This window comes from Balearica regulorum, chromosome Z (assembly GCF_011004875.1).
Source record: "Balearica regulorum gibbericeps isolate bBalReg1 chromosome Z, bBalReg1.pri, whole genome shotgun sequence".
Lineage (NCBI taxonomy): Eukaryota > Metazoa > Chordata > Aves > Gruiformes > Gruidae > Balearica > Balearica regulorum.
The window spans coordinates 8,420,855-8,436,440 of NC_046220.1; the positions used below are offsets into that span (position 1 = coordinate 8,420,855).

The 15,586-nt window shown below is 61.8% G+C and overlaps 2 protein-coding genes across 2 annotated transcripts; both read right to left on the reverse strand.

The window, feature by feature from the left end:
• Nucleotides 1-2,356: 2,356 nt before the first annotated feature.
• Nucleotides 2,357-3,864, reverse strand: LOC142599497 (uncharacterized). Its single transcript, XM_075740411.1, has 4 exons — nucleotides 3,631-3,864; nucleotides 3,347-3,484; nucleotides 2,795-2,970; nucleotides 2,357-2,570 (listed from the first exon to the last, which is right to left on the reverse strand). The coding sequence occupies exons 1-4, from the start codon at nucleotides 3,862-3,864 to the stop codon at nucleotides 2,456-2,458; spliced, it is 663 nt and encodes a 220-aa protein (XP_075596526.1). The 3' UTR covers nucleotides 2,357-2,455.
• Nucleotides 3,865-9,650: 5,786 nt separating this feature from the next.
• On the reverse strand, nucleotides 9,651-11,059 carry LOC142599498 (uncharacterized). The gene is made up of 4 exons (XM_075740412.1): nucleotides 10,826-11,059; nucleotides 10,542-10,679; nucleotides 9,990-10,165; nucleotides 9,651-9,765 (listed from the first exon to the last, which is right to left on the reverse strand). Exons 1-4 carry the CDS (start codon nucleotides 11,057-11,059, stop codon nucleotides 9,651-9,653), a joined length of 663 nt encoding a protein of 220 aa, XP_075596527.1.
• Nucleotides 11,060-15,586: the final 4,527 nt, after the last annotated feature.

Below are 15,586 nucleotides of genomic sequence, written 5' to 3' on the forward strand. Positions count from 1 at the left end.
TGTTGAAAGCTACGAAACTTTGTCCAAAATTGTTTTTCCCAGTTCTTTGTGAAAAAAAAGGACTTGACCTATCTCAACACTCTCTTTCTATTTTAAGATAGGGAATAACTTCTCTTGACAGTTTTTTAAGAAAACGAGATAAATATTTCTTTACTACATTCAACAAGCATAAATTGGAAGGTGCAACGGAAAGTGAAAATTCCTTATAGAGTTGTTACAAAGGCATTATACGAGCCCCCAGTTCCCCGTGCATGTGCTCCTACCTCTACTGTGCTATATTAAGTCTGGAGTGGAGCATGTGAGTTGGTGACTGAAACCATTTGAAGGAAAAGATAGTTTGGAAATGGTCTATACTGAAGTACGTATACATGGTAGATGGCTGTGTGGATATACATATCTTATGCACACAATCATCTGCGTGAGTATCTGTGTATCTATAAATGAAATGGAGGGCCGGTATCATTATACTGAGGACAGAAGGGCCTAAGCCAATACCATATGTAAGATACCTCATGTCTCTGTTGGGGATACCAAAGACAGTACAGATGAAATCCATCATTCACTCTTGAAATCTCAGTCATGCAATGGCACATGAAAGGCAGGGCTGCAGGGCCACTCCTGTCCCATTGGCAACAGAGAAAGGCTCATCTCAGCTCCGAGAATGCTCCTGCAAGGGCCCTCGGGGGGGGGACGGGCCTTGAGTACGACTTGAGTGACGTGGGTCTGGCTTAGTTGTGTATGCTGCTGCATCCAGACCACAGCTTTCTTCTTCGTGCTGTAGTTTACCTTGCCAAAAAGGCCTTTTTCACTTTGAAAAGCTTCCCTCTTTCGTAAATGAATAAACTTTCTACCAGGAAGGCCATTGGACAGTTCCTGAGGGTCAGTCGAGGGCTCAACTAAGGAGTGTCTTTGATGAAGCACATTGCTCCATGCAAACGTAGCTCTTCAAGGAGCACCAAGCCCAACGTTTTCTCTTGCCAGTGCGAACCTGCTCTGAGAGAGTGCAGTGACCAGCCCCGGAGCTCTGGTTATCCCTGCAAAGTGGTGCTTGGATGCAGAGAAGCTGTGCTCTGAAGCCCCCGTGCCCCGTACGCTGGCAGGGATACCACCGGTCGCGTGGCCTGTCATGACTGACTGGCAGGACCAGTCCCCCAGGCCCGTTTGCCCGGAAAGGCCTCCGACCAGGGGTCTGCAGGGCCGGGAGCTGGGGAGTCACTGCGCGGGGAGGGGAAGCACAGGCCGCCTGCTATGGGAAGGCAAAGCCCAGCAGCTGGGCCAGTCTTTGGTCTTCGGCCCTCCCGGAGCTGGGGGTCTCCTATTGAAAGGCTGTCCTGAGCACCCAGCGGGTGGGTACCCACCCATGTGGACGGGACAAGGGTGCCTGGTTTGAGGCCGGACACCGGAGCTGGCTCCTAGCCCGCAAGGGACATCAGGGAGAGAAAGAGCTTCTGTCCCCAGGAGCTGCCGTCAGTGGACGGACGGACGGACGGATGGACGGGAAGGGCAGGAGAGGGGGACCCCCACGCACAGGGTTCTGTGGTGCTTTGGCTGGGATGCTGCCTGCCTCTCCCAGCGCCCCGTGCCTGCACGTGCGCACGCAGACGCACGCAGTCACACCCAGGCAGACGGCCACCATCGCCTTTTGTGCCCACAGCCTTGCCGTGAGCACATGCGTGGGGCTGCAGAGGGGCCCCCGGAAAGTGGCCTCTAAGCCCGGCCATTCCTGCATCTCGAGGAGCTGGAGGACGCCAAGCTGCGTAGCCTAGGGAAGCCTGGACACCTCCAGGGCTCAGAGCTGCCCAGAGCTTTTCCCGGCCTCTGCGGGAGCCGACACACACGCCGCCCTTCCTCATCTCTCACTTTCCCTGCGCCGGCAGAAAACGTGCCGGCAACTTCCTGGGCCTGACAGCGGGAGCAGCACCCTCATGCTCATTACAGCCTAGTCCCTTGTGAAGTGTTCACGAGAGCCTTCCCCGTCAGTGCTGCCTTCGCGGTCGCTACTGAAGAGCAGGCCGTTGCTAACAGGACGACAAAGCCTTTTGTAACATGGGCTCTCCACTGGACACCCCAGGAGGACGACAGTGCTGTAGGGACAACATGCCCCCCAGTCAAGCCATGGCATGAGCCCCACCCCCAGCTCCCAGCAGCCCCCACGCCACGTGCCCCGGCAGAGACACTGCTCTTCCCGTCACATCACGTGGCCTGTGGTGGCTGACTGGCAGGACCAGTCCCCCCCCGCCCATTTGCCCGGACACCCCTCTGACCAGGGGGCTGCGGGGCCCCTCCTGTCCCCTTGACTGCAGAGAAAGGCGATGCAGGGAGCTGCATGGTCACTCTGGCTGGGCACGGGCACCAGCAGCTTTTATTGGTCACGTTCCCCTTTGCAAAGGCACTCCTCGCCCCTGCCACCCGTTGCCGACAGCTCTCCTGCTGAAAAGGCTGGCCGTCGTGACGGTTAAGGCCCCTTCCAATGGATTCTCCGGGGCTGCTGGCAGCTTCTGGGCAGGGCCGGCAGTCCCTGGGCCTTCCCTTCCTCACGGCGCTCCAAGAGCCTCGTCTTCTCCCCCTTGCTAAAGGACACAGAAGAAAGGGCCTCAGCTCTGTGGCTGGGGCGAAGGGCCCGCAACGCCCCAAAGCCTGGCTCAGGCCAGTAGTTCTCTGAGGTGCTGCCGAGGCCAGCCCGCTGCTCTGCGTGGCGTCTCGTGGGCCCTCGTGCCCCAACCAGTCTGCAGCGAGAAGAGTGCCGATCAGCCGGGGGTGAATCCGGGCAGGGCCGAGACTCGGACACACTTACCTCGCCCATGCTGTCTCCGGGCGGCACAGCTCTGCCCGCCCCTCAGACGCTCTCGGCCACGCAGGGCTTCGGCATCTCTCCTTCTCCTGTAGCCTCTCCTTCAGCTGCTCGGCATAGGCCTTTCTCAGGAGGTGGGGAGGGCGATAGGGATCCTCAAACACATGGCGGCAGGGGCTCTGCAAAGGCAGAAGACACTCTCCTCAAGCGCTGCCACCAATAGCTGGGGCTGCTGCCAAGGCTTCGGCCCAGGCGTGTGACTTGCATAGGCTTGGCTTGGTGTCCAAGGCAGTGCTGCTGGCCCCTCGCAGAGGCGCAAGGGCACAAAAGAGACTGCCTGTGCCACAGCCAGCTGCGCGCTTCAGCCTGGGGCCTGAGGGACAGCTTCTCCTGCAGGGCAATGTGCAGGGCAGCGGGCAGAGAGCAGACCCCTGCCTGGCCAGCTGGCCAGAGCACTGCGGCCGTGCCGCTGCCGGGAGACCTTCCCTGCTGCCCTCCCAGGGAGCGGGGAGGGGAAACGCCCTTGTCCCGGGAGCTGCGAAGCGCATGCCATACCTGGCCTCGGCCCGTGTTCTGCCCCGCTCTGTTGGCATGGTATTGGCGCCACACTTCCGCTTCCACCTCTTGGCGCTTGGATGCCATCAGCAGCCGGAGTCTTTTTTCGGCCCTCTCAGTGCGGAGGGAGCTCGTTCCCTGGAGGCCAAGCACATACCGCACGCCACACATGCGGCGTTAGTCTCCTCGGGCTTGGGCAGGGCAGGAGGCAGCTCTTGCTGCCTCTCCTGCCCGGGCCCAGAGCCCGAAATGCGACGCAGGGCTGTCAGATCCCTGGGGCGTACCGTTCGTGAGGGCTGCGGAGCACACGCAGGGAGCTGCAACCGCGGCTGAGCTGGAGGTTTGGGCTGCTTCAGCTTCTCCTGGGCCTTGTCGTGGAGCGCTGGCAGGAATCTAAAGAGGCAGGGCAGGCTGAGCTTGTGGGAGTCCAGTCTGAGCCGGTTGCTCCGGCACCACCAGGCCGTTGGGCAGGAGGGCGACGTGTCCAGCAGGACGTCGTCTCCGGGGCCTTTCGGCATCAGCGCAGGCACCCCGGCCAAGGGAAACATCTCACTCGCACTACAGCCAGGGTACGGTGTGCCCCCGCGCCCCCAGCCACACCGCTCCTCCAGGAGGCTCACCTGCCTTGGCCAGCTTCCTTGGCTCTAGCCTGCTGCCTGGCTAGAGAAACCCTCCGCTGAGCCAGGAACACCGGATCTAGCACGCTCACTGCAAGCGGGAGGCAAGAGAAAAGTGCAACAGCGTCTTTGGGACCCTGCGGGCCAGAGAGGAGCACCCGCAGCCCCCTGCCAGCCCTCAGCTGGGACATTACCTCTGCGGGCACCCCCGCCCCAAGGTGCCGACTCTCTCCTGGGCTTCAGCGAAATCGCCGGGGCCCCTTGGTGGGGGCTCTCAACCTCAAGCCTGGAAACAAGAGGGCACCAGCTGGGTGAAAGGGCGCCACCCTCCCTTGGGGCTGACGCTAACAGGCTGCTGGCAGGCATCTTTGGGAGCCACTGCCAAGTCCCTGGGGGACGCAGCTCTCTGTGGGACCTGAGGGGCCCCATGGTCTCCACCAGCCTCTGCCGCTGCTTCCCTCCCTTGCCTTCCTGCCAGAAAGCTGATGATCCCAGCACGCGCCCTCCCTGCTGCCCCCGCAGACCCTCCCGCCTCTCCCCCTCCCTCAGGGTGCATCCAGAGCGGACTGGCCGCTTTGCCTGCACTCTCCAAGGCAGAGAGGAGCGAGCAGCGGCCGGAGCGGGCAGCACTCCTGGGCAGGAGCTGGTCTTGCCTGAGTTTGGCAGGAGAGGAGCCCCAGCAAGAGGGTGCCCCCACAGCAGGGGCTGAGCAGTTGCTCCCTTGACCAGCTGGGAGCTGCAGAAGCCATTCTGCTCACCTTGGCAGCGTGATGACCCCGTCCCGACTGAGCCGACTAAAATTGTTTTTGCCTGCAAAGGCCACGATACCCATCATCTTGGAGTCCTGCAAGGGGACAGAGACACGTCAGCAGACGCCCAGGGCACGTGCTGGTTGCTCACAACGGCGACAAACCGTCTCGCTGCTCAAAGAGCAGTGTCGGCAGGTGTCGGCAGCCAAGAGAAAGCTGCTGGAGAGAGCTTTGACAGCATTGCCACATAGCCACGAGGAGCAGCCCCGGAGAAATGACAAGCTCACCCCGAGAAGAGCTTCCAGCATGTTCCCTGTGGGATCCAGCTCCAGCAGGCAGTCGTCAGAGAAGGTCATGCTGACCACTTTTCTTCGTACAGCAAGGATGCCAATGCCCTTGAAGGAGAATTCCACCTCCTTATTGTCTCGGAGGGCCCCAGCAAAGAAAAGCAGGGTCTCGTGTATGCAGCGCTCCACGATTTCTTGGCGGAAGTGGATGTCAGTGGCAATCTGCTCGAAGTCCAGCTGTACGAGTGGTGTCTCGTCTAGGGAACAAGCGCAAAGCAACCGAGTCACTCTCACCGCAGTTCAGCCGCCTCCGAGACAAGGTGCCATCAGCACCCAGCCCTCGGGCCACGCTCTGCCAGAGCGCGTCCCCTTTCAGCTTCGGCCGCCTCTCCAGAACGGACGTGACGGACAGCGGAAGGCAAAGAGCAGCTTTGCCTCCTTCCGCGAGCAGTCGGCTGGAGCGTAGGGTAAGCTGGGGAGATGAGGCTGGCTCCCCGCGGAGGGGCGGTGTGCTGGGCTGCGGTACGTGTGCCCACCCTCAGTGCTCTCCAGGTTGGAAGAGCCTTTGCTCGGCCATGTCACAGAGGAGCGGGCACCAAGCCAAAAAGCCAAATGCAAGGGCTGTGCAGGGGAAGCCCCCCTCTTCTTACCAGGAATTTTGCTCTTTGCACACTTGAGCTTGTAAAATTTCCTCAGAAGCCTGCACGGCTGGAACACGGGTCTCTCCACAGGCAAAACCCTGTCCTCTCCCACCGTGGCACGCGCTGGGACAAGGGCAAATCTCCCGACTCCAATGTCCACTCCCTGAAAACGCAAGCAAGAAGAGGGAGCATTGGCAGGGCTGGGCAGAGGCGGGAAGGCTGCCAGGTGACTCGTGTGGCCCAGGGGACGGTACGTTGTGCCCTGCTCCGGAGGCCTGGAGGGGCAGGATGGGGCACGGGCGGGAGGCAAGGCTCACCCTCTTCTGCAAGAGCTGTCTCCGGATGTACCTAGATGTGGAAGCCCAGACTTTGCAGATTTCTGGAAAGGAAAGGAAAGGAAAGGCATGCCATGCTCTGAGTCAGCGACGGCCAACCGTCCAGCAACCCCTACGCAGGGAGGCGATGGCGACAGTGGAGTGCCCTCAAGCCCCGCCTTGCCCCGAGCAAACACTCGCAGCACCGGGGCAGCCCAGCTGCCTTCTTGACCGCCCCCCCAGCCTCCAAGAAGCCCGCCCTGTGCCCAGGACGGGCCTGGGGAGGAAAGGCAGGCATCCGTAGTGTTTTGGGGAAGGGGATCCCGCCCTTTGACACGGGCAGCGGCTAGGGGCCTGGGCTGCCAAAGCCACCCTCGCGCCCAGAGGCACCATCAGGCGGGGCTGGCCTTGCAGCTGCCGGTCCCCCCCCAAAGACCTCCGCTACAGCCCCAGCCTCAGGGTTTCCCCAGCTCGTCTCCACTTCATCTCGGCTCCGAGAGTGCTCCTGCAAGGGCCCTCCGGGGCCTTACCGCTGGTGGTGAGCTCCTTGAGGGTTGGCAGATCCTCGGGCATCAAGGGGTTGAAGAGCAGGTATTTAATCATCTTTGCCCCCTTGCACTGCGGCAGCTGGGGGAGAGATGCTTGTCCTGCTGCAAAACCCCTCTGCTTCTCTCTTCTTCCTCCTCTTCGCCACTTCCTCAAGCGGCGTCTCCAACGGTCTCCCGCCGCCTGCCCTCGCCTCCTCCTGGCAGCAGGGCAGCTCCTGCACAGCAGAGCGCTGGCGAGAGCAGCCCTGGGGTTGCCCAGGCCTCGCCGTGGAGTGTGGCCCAGGGCGCACGGTGGGGAGAGGGAGCTGTCGCTGTGATGCCGGTGTCCCACTGTGACGTCGCACCATGTCACAGAGGGCTGTGGGGACGCGTCACCTCGCAGCCCCACCCACGTTTGGGCCCGGCATGGGCAGGGCAGCCCCGCTGGGCACCCGAGGCTGCTGCGCTGACACTCCCGCCTGCGTATCTCAACTCAGTCCCCCTGGGCCGGCCACAGAGGAACTCTTGGAAGCCGGGAAGGAATGCGCATTAATGATGAAGAGGCTTCGCGCGCTCAGAACGGGGCTGGAGAGGTCCACCCCAGGCCACAAGGGGAAGCAACCCGAAGCTTTGGTTCACGAGACAACGCTCAGCCCCTCCTGTCCCCTACGGCCACTGGGACAGACCTCTTTCACCACACCGGGATCCACAGAGGAGGACCGCAACAGCACATGGTGCGTGGGCTGCTGCGAAGACACAACGTGCCTTGCAAAGGCATCCTCCCACACACACTCGCTGTCCTGGAAGACTTCCCTAGGTATGAGTATTGGCTCCCCAAACGCTCTGTCCAACCCCCAGCGGCCCCACTATCCCACAGGGACCCTGCGTACAGCTCCAGGAGGAAGAGAGAGGCTAACAGCAGCGCCAGGAAAAAAGGGGAAAGCCCTGCAGGCAGAGCGAAAGAGGGAAGAGGAGACCGTAACCCGAGCAAGGCACAAAGGTCCCATCAGCCCGCACCCCAACAGCAGAGCAACAAGGAGCCCCCAAAGGGCTGAAGCTCCCCCCAAAAAAGGTAGATAGCAATGCGCCATCCAGAAAAGCAAGGCGCACCAGAGTGCAGGTGCCAGCACGCTGAGCAGCGTCACCGAGCAGCCTGTCCTGCCGTTGCTCGAGGCAAGACACATGCCTCTCATTGCTCGAGGCAAGACACATGCTATGGAAAGGAAGAGCAGCAGCAGCAGCATGCGAAGAGATGGGAATCTCACCCTTCCAGGTCCCGTGGGAGCTGGGCTCTGGACTGCCCCAAAGAACCCCCAAATTCCAAGCACTCAGTGGCATCTGCAAACTTGCTGAGGGTGCACTCAACCCACTAGCTATGTCGTTAAGGAAGATATTCAGTAGTAGTGGTCCCTGTGCAGACCCTTGAGTGACATGGGTCTGGCTTAGTCGTGTATGCTGCTGCATCCAGACCACAGCTTTCTTCTTCGTGCTGTAGTTTACCTTGCCAAACAGGCCTTTTTCACTTTGAAAAGCTTCCCTCTTTCGTAAATGAATAAACTTTCTACCAGGAAGGCCATTGGACAGTTCCTGAGGGTCAGTCGAGGGCTCAACTAAGGAGTGTCTTTGATGAAGCACATTGCTCCATGCAAACGTAGCTCTTCAAGGAGCACCAAGCCCAACGTTTTCTCTTGCCAGTGCGAACCTGCTCTGAGAGAGTGCAGTGACCAGCCCCGGAGCTCTGGTTATCCCTGCAAAGTGGTGCTTGGATGCAGAGAAGCTGTGCTCTGAAGCCCCCGTGCCCCGTACGCTGGCAGGGATACCACCGGTCGCGTGGCCTGTCATGACTGACTGGCAGGACCAGTCCCCCAGGCCCGTTTGCCCGGAAAGGCCTCCGACCAGGGGTCTGCAGGGCCGGGAGCTGGGGAGTCACTGCGCGGGGAGGGGAAGCACAGGCCGCCTGCTATGGGAAGGCAAAGCCCAGCAGCTGGGCCAGTCTTTGGTCTTCGGCCCTCCCGGAGCTGGGGGTCTCCTATTGAAAGGCTGTCCTGAGCACCCAGCGGGTGGGTACCCACCCATGTGGACGGGACAAGGGTGCCTGGTTTGAGGCCGGACACCGGAGCTGGCTCCTAGCCCGCAAGGGACATCAGGGAGAGAAAGAGCTTCTGTCCCCAGGAGCTGCCGTCAGTGGACGGACGGACGGACGGATGGACGGGAAGGGCAGGAGAGGGGGACCCCCACGCACAGGGTTCTGTGGTGCTTTGGCTGGGATGCTGCCTGCCTCTCCCAGCGCCCCGTGCCTGCACGTGCGCACGCAGACGCACGCAGTCACACCCAGGCAGACGGCCACCATCGCCTTTTGTGCCCACAGCCTTGCCGTGAGCACATGCGTGGGGCTGCAGAGGGGCCCCCGGAAAGTGGCCTCTAAGCCCGGCCATTCCTGCATCTCGAGGAGCTGGAGGACGCCAAGCTGCGTAGCCTAGGGAAGCCTGGACACCTCCAGGGCTCAGAGCTGCCCAGAGCTTTTCCCGGCCTCTGCGGGAGCCGACACACACGCCGCCCTTCCTCATCTCTCACTTTCCCTGCGCCGGCAGAAAACGTGCCGGCAACTTCCTGGGCCTGACAGCGGGAGCAGCACCCTCATGCTCATTACAGCCTAGTCCCTTGTGAAGTGTTCACGAGAGCCTTCCCCGTCAGTGCTGCCTTCGCGGTCGCTACTGAAGAGCAGGCCGTTGCTAACAGGACGACAAAGCCTTTTGTAACATGGGCTCTCCACTGGACACCCCAGGAGGACGACAGTGCTGTAGGGACAACATGCCCCCCAGTCAAGCCATGGCATGAGCCCCACCCCCAGCTCCCAGCAGCCCCCACGCCACGTGCCCCGGCAGAGACACTGCTCTTCCCGTCACATCACGTGGCCTGTGGTGGCTGACTGGCAGGACCAGTCCCCCCCCGCCCATTTGCCCGGACACCCCTCTGACCAGGGGGCTGCGGGGCCCCTCCTGTCCCCTTGACTGCAGAGAAAGGCGATGCAGGGAGATGCATGGTCACTCTGGCTGGGCACGGGCACCAGCAGCTTTTATTGGTCACGTTCCCCTTTGCAAAGGCACTCCTCGCCCCTGCCACCCGTTGCCGACAGCTCTCCTGCTGAAAAGGCTGGCCGTCGTGACGGTTAAGGCCCCTTCCAATGGATTCTCCGGGGCTGCTGGCAGCTTCTGGGCAGGGCCGGCAGTCCCTGGGCCTTCCTTTCCTCACGGCGCTCCAAGAGCCTCGTCTTCTCCCCCTTGCTAAAGGACACAGAAGAAAGGGCCTCAGCTCTGTGGCTGGGGCGAAGGGCCCGCAACGCCCCAAAGCCTGGCTCAGGCCAGTAGTTCTCTGAGGTGCTGCCGAGGCCAGCCCGCTGCTCTGCGTGGCGTCTCGTGGGCCCTCGTGCCCCAACCAGTCTGCAGCGAGAAGAGTGCCGATCAGCCGGGGGTGAATCCGGGCAGGGCCGAGACTCGGACACACTTACCTCGCCCATGCTGTCTCCGGGCGGCACAGCTCTGCCCGCCCCTCAGACGCTCTCGGCCACGCAGGGCTTCGGCATCTCTCCTTCTCCTGTAGCCTCTCCTTCAGCTGCTCGGCATAGGCCTTTCTCAGGAGGTGGGGAGGGCGATAGGGATCCTCAAACACATGGCGGCAGGGGCTCTGCAAAGGCAGAAGACACTCTCCTCAAGCGCTGCCACCAATAGCTGGGGCTGCTGCCAAGGCTTCGGCCCAGGCGTGTGACTTGCATAGGCTTGGCTTGGTGTCCAAGGCAGTGCTGCTGGCCCCTCGCAGAGGCGCAAGGGCACAAAAGAGACTGCCTGTGCCACAGCCAGCTGCGCGCTTCAGCCTGGGGCCTGAGGGACAGCTTCTCCTGCAGGGCAATGTGCAGGGCAGCGGGCAGAGAGCAGACCCCTGCCTGGCCAGCTGGCCAGAGCACTGCGGCCGTGCCGCTGCCGGGAGACCTTCCCTGCTGCCCTCCCAGGGAGCGGGGAGGGGAAACGCCCTTGTCCCGGGAGCTGCGAAGCGCATGCCATACCTGGCCTCGGCCCGTGTTCTGCCCCGCTCTGTTGGCATGGTATTGGCGCCACACTTCCGCTTCCACCTCTTGGCGCTTGGATGCCATCAGCAGCCGGAGTCTTTTTTCGGCCCTCTCAGTGCGGAGGGAGCTCGTTCCCTGGAGGCCAAGCACATACCGCACGCCACACATGCGGCGTTAGTCTCCTCGGGCTTGGGCAGGGCAGGAGGCAGCTCTTGCTGCCTCTCCTGCCCGGGCCCAGAGCCCGAAATGCGACGCAGGGCTGTCAGATCCCTGGGGCGTACCGTTCGTGAGGGCTGCGGAGCACACGCAGGGAGCTGCAACCGCGGCTGAGCTGGAGGTTTGGGCTGCTTCAGCTTCTCCTGGGCCTTGTCGTGGAGCGCTGGCAGGAATCTAAAGAGGCAGGGCAGGCTGAGCTTGTGGGAGTCCAGTCTGAGCCGGTTGCTCCGGCACCACCAGGCCGTTGGGCAGGAGGGCGACGTGTCCAGCAGGACGTCGTCTCCGGGGCCTTTCGGCATCAGCGCAGGCACCCCGGCCAAGGGAAACATCTCACTCGCACTACAGCCAGGGTACGGTGTGCCCCCGCGCCCCCAGCCACACCGCTCCTCCAGGAGGCTCACCTGCCTTGGCCAGCTTCCTTGGCTCTAGCCTGCTGCCTGGCTAGAGAAACCCTCCGCTGAGCCAGGAACACCGGATCTAGCACGCTCACTGCAAGCGGGAGGCAAGAGAAAAGTGCAACAGCGTCTTTGGGACCCTGCGGGCCAGAGAGGAGCACCCGCAGCCCCCTGCCAGCCCTCAGCTGGGACATTACCTCTGCGGGCACCCCCGCCCCAAGGTGCCGACTCTCTCCTGGGCTTCAGCGAAATCGCCGGGGCCCCTTGGTGGGGGCTCTCAACCTCAAGCCTGGAAACAAGAGGGCACCAGCTGGGTGAAAGGGCGCCACCCTCCCTTGGGGCTGACGCTAACAGGCTGCTGGCAGGCATCTTTGGGAGCCACTGCCAAGTCCCTGGGGGACGCAGCTCTCTGTGGGACCTGAGGGGCCCCATGGTCTCCACCAGCCTCTGCCGCTGCTTCCCTCCCTTGCCTTCCTGCCAGAAAGCTGATGATCCCAGCACGCGCCCTCCCTGCTGCCCCCGCAGACCCTCCCGCCTCTCCCCCTCCCTCAGGGTGCATCCAGAGCGGACTGGCCGCTTTGCCTGCACTCTCCAAGGCAGAGAGGAGCGAGCAGCGGCCGGAGCGGGCAGCACTCCTGGGCAGGAGCTGGTCTTGCCTGAGTTTGGCAGGAGAGGAGCCCCAGCAAGAGGGTGCCCCCACAGCAGGGGCTGAGCAGTTGCTCCCTTGACCAGCTGGGAGCTGCAGAAGCCATTCTGCTCACCTTGGCAGCGTGATGACCCCGTCCCGACTGAGCCGACTAAAATTGTTTTTGCCTGCAAAGGCCACGATACCCATCATCTTGGAGTCCTGCAAGGGGACAGAGACACGTCAGCAGACGCCCAGGGCACGTGCTGGTTGCTCACAACGGCGACAAACCGTCTCGCTGCTCAAAGAGCAGTGTCGGCAGGTGTCGGCAGCCAAGAGAAAGCTGCTGGAGAGAGCTTTGACAGCATTGCCACATAGCCACGAGGAGCAGCCCCGGAGAAATGACAAGCTCACCCCGAGAAGAGCTTCCAGCATGTTCCCTGTGGGATCCAGCTCCAGCAGGCAGTCGTCAGAGAAGGTCATGCTGACCACTTTTCTTCGTACAGCAAGGATGCCAATGCCCTTGAAGGAGAATTCCACCTCCTTATTGTCTCGGAGGGCCCCAGCAAAGAAAAGCAGGGTCTCGTGTATGCAGCGCTCCACGATTTCTTGGCGGAAGTGGATGTCAGTGGCAATCTGCTCGAAGTCCAGCTGTACGAGTGGTGTCTCGTCTAGGGAACAAGCGCAAAGCAACCGAGTCACTCTCACCGCAGTTCAGCCGCCTCCGAGACAAGGTGCCATCAGCACCCAGCCCTCGGGCCACGCTCTGCCAGAGCGCGTCCCCTTTCAGCTTCGGCCGCCTCTCCAGAACGGACGTGACGGACAGCGGAAGGCAAAGAGCAGCTTTGCCTCCTTCCGCGAGCAGTCGGCTGGAGCGTAGGGTAAGCTGGGGAGATGAGGCTGGCTCCCCGCGGAGGGGCGGTGTGCTGGGCTGCGGTACGTGTGCCCACCCTCAGTGCTCTCCAGGTTGGAAGAGCCTTTGCTCGGCCATGTCACAGAGGAGCGGGCACCAAGCCAAAAAGCCAAATGCAAGGGCTGTGCAGGGGAAGCCCCCCTCTTCTTACCAGGAATTTTGCTCTTTGCACACTTGAGCTTGTAAAATTTCCTCAGAAGCCTGCACGGCTGGAACACGGGTCTCTCCACAGGCAAAACCCTGTCCTCTCCCACCGTGGCACGCGCTGGGACAAGGGCAAATCTCCCGACTCCAATGTCCACTCCCTGAAAACGCAAGCAAGAAGAGGGAGCATTGGCAGGGCTGGGCAGAGGCGGGAAGGCTGCCAGGTGACTCGTGTGGCCCAGGGGACGGTACGTTGTGCCCTGCTCCGGAGGCCTGGAGGGGCAGGATGGGGCACGGGCGGGAGGCAAGGCTCACCCTCTTCTGCAAGAGCTGTCTCCGGATGTACCTAGATGTGGAAGCCCAGACTTTGCAGATTTCTGGAAAGGAAAGGAAAGGAAAGGCATGCCATGCTCTGAGTCAGCGACGGCCAACCGTCCAGCAACCCCTACGCAGGGAGGCGATGGCGACAGTGGAGTGCCCTCAAGCCCCGCCTTGCCCCGAGCAAACACTCGCAGCACCGGGGCAGCCCAGCTGCCTTCTTGACCGCCCCCCCAGCCTCCAAGAAGCCCGCCCTGTGCCCAGGACGGGCCTGGGGAGGAAAGGCAGGCATCCGTAGTGTTTTGGGGAAGGGGATCCCGCCCTTTGACACGGGCAGCGGCTAGGGGCCTGGGCTGCCAAAGCCACCCTCGCGCCCAGAGGCACCATCAGGCGGGGCTGGCCTTGCAGCTGCCGGTCCCCCCCCAAAGACCTCCGCTACAGCCCCAGCCTCAGGGTTTCCCCAGCTCGTCTCCACTTCATCTCGGCTCCGAGAGTGCTCCTGCAAGGGCCCTCCGGGGCCTTACCGCTGGTGGTGAGCTCCTTGAGGGTTGGCAGATCCTCGGGCATCAAGGGGTTGAAGAGCAGGTATTTAATCATCTTTGCCCCCGTGCACTGCGGCAGCTGGGGGAGAGATGCTTGTCCTGCTGCAAAACCCCTCTGCTTCTCTCTTCTTCCTCCTCTTCGCCACTTCCTCAAGCGGCGTCTCCAACGGTCTCCCGCCGCCTGCCCTCGCCTCCTCCTGGCAGCAGGGCAGCTCCTGCACAGCAGAGCGCTGGCGAGAGCAGCCCTGGGGTTGCCCAGGCCTCGCCGTGGAGTGTGGCCCAGGGCGCACGGTGGGGAGAGGGAGCTGTCGCTGTGATGCCGGTGTCCCACTGTGACGTCGCACCATGTCACAGAGGGCTGTGGGGACGCGTCACCTCGCAGCCCCACCCACGTTTGGGCCCGGCATGGGCAGGGCAGCCCCGCTGGGCACCCGAGGCTGCTGCGCTGACACTCCCGCCTGCGTATCTCAACTCAGTCCCCCTGGGCCGGCCACAGAGGAACTCTTGGAAGCCGGGAAGGAATGCGCATTAATGATGAAGAGGCTTCGCGCGCTCAGAACGGGGCTGGAGAGGTCCACCCCAGGCCACAAGGGGAAGCAACCCGAAGCTTTGGTTCACGAGACAACGCTCAGCCCCTCCTGTCCCCTACGGCCACTGGGACAGACCTCTTTCACCACACCGGGATCCACAGAGGAGGACCGCAACAGCACATGGTGCGTGGGCTGCTGCGAAGACACAACGTGCCTTGCAAAGGCATCCTCCCACACACACTCGCTGTCCTGGAAGACTTCCCTAGGTATGAGTATTGGCTCCCCAAACGCTCTGTCCAACCCCCAGCGGCCCCACTATCCCACAGGGACCCTGCGTACAGCTCCAGGAGGAAGAGAGAGGCTAACAGCAGCGCCAGGAAAAAAGGGGAAAGCCCTGCAGGCAGAGCGAAAGAGGGAAGAGGAGACCGTAACCCGAGCAAGGCACAAAGGTCCCATCAGCCCGCACCCCAACAGCAGAGCAACAAGGAGCCCCCAAAGGGCTGAAGCTCCCCCCAAAAAAGGTAGATAGCAATGCGCCATCCAGAAAAGCAAGGCGCACCAGAGTGCAGGTGCCAGCACGCTGAGCAGCGTCACCGAGCAGCCTGTCCTGCCGTTGCTCGAGGCAAGACACATGCCTCTCATTGCTCGAGGCAAGACACATGCTATGGAAAGGAAGAGCAGCAGCAGCAGCATGCGAAGAGATGGGAATCTCACCCTTCCAGGTCCCGTGGGAGCTGGGCTCTGGACTGCCCCAAAGAACCCCCAAATTCCAAGCACTCAGTGGCATCTGCAAACTTGCTGAGGGTGCACTCAACCCACTAGCTATGTCGTTAAGGAAGATATTCAGTAGTAGTGGTCCCTGTGCAGACCCTTGAGTGACATGGGTCTGGCTTAGTCGTGTATGCTGCTGCATCCAGACCACAGCTTTCTTCTTCGTGCTGTAGTTTACCTTGCCAAACAGGCCTTTTTCACTTTGAAAAGCTTCCCTCTTTCGTAAATGAATAAACTTTCTACCAGGAAGGCCATTGGACAGTTCCTGAGGGTCAGTCGAGGGCTCAACTAAGGAGTGTCTTTGATGAAGCACATTGCTCCATGCAAACGTAGCTCTTCAAGGAGCACCAAGCCCAACGTTTTCTCTTGCCAGTGCGAACCTGCTCTGAGAGAGTGCAGTGACCAGCCCCGGAGCTCTGGTTATCCCTGCAAAGTGGTGCTTGGATGCAGAGAAGCTGTGCTCTGAAGCCCCCGTGCCCCGTACGCTGGCAGGGATACCACCGGTCGCGTGGCCTGTCATGACTGACTGGCAGGACCAGTCCCCCAGGCCCGTTTGCCCGGAAGGCCTCCGACCAGGGGTCTGCAGGG

Excerpts from the sequence above, each read along its gene's own strand:
- LOC142599497 (XM_075740411.1), bottom strand. The coding sequence starts at position 3,864 with ATGCCGAAAGGCCCCGGAGACGACGTCCTGCTGGACACGTCGCCCTCC. Across the intron at positions 3,485-3,630 it reads CTCCGCAGCCCTCACGAACG|GGAACGAGCTCCCTCCGCAC; the intron begins GTACGCCCCAGG and ends CTTGGCCTCCAG. Across the intron at positions 2,971-3,346 it reads AGAACACGGGCCGAGGCCAG|AGCCCCTGCCGCCATGTGTT; the intron begins GTATGGCATGCG and ends CTGCCTTTGCAG.
- LOC142599498 (XM_075740412.1), bottom strand. The coding sequence starts at position 11,059 with ATGCCGAAAGGCCCCGGAGACGACGTCCTGCTGGACACGTCGCCCTCC. Across the intron at positions 10,680-10,825 it reads CTCCGCAGCCCTCACGAACG|GGAACGAGCTCCCTCCGCAC; the intron begins GTACGCCCCAGG and ends CTTGGCCTCCAG. Across the intron at positions 9,766-9,989 it reads CCGGAGACAGCATGGGCGAG|CAAGGGGGAGAAGACGAGGC; the intron begins GTAAGTGTGTCC and ends TGTGTCCTTTAG.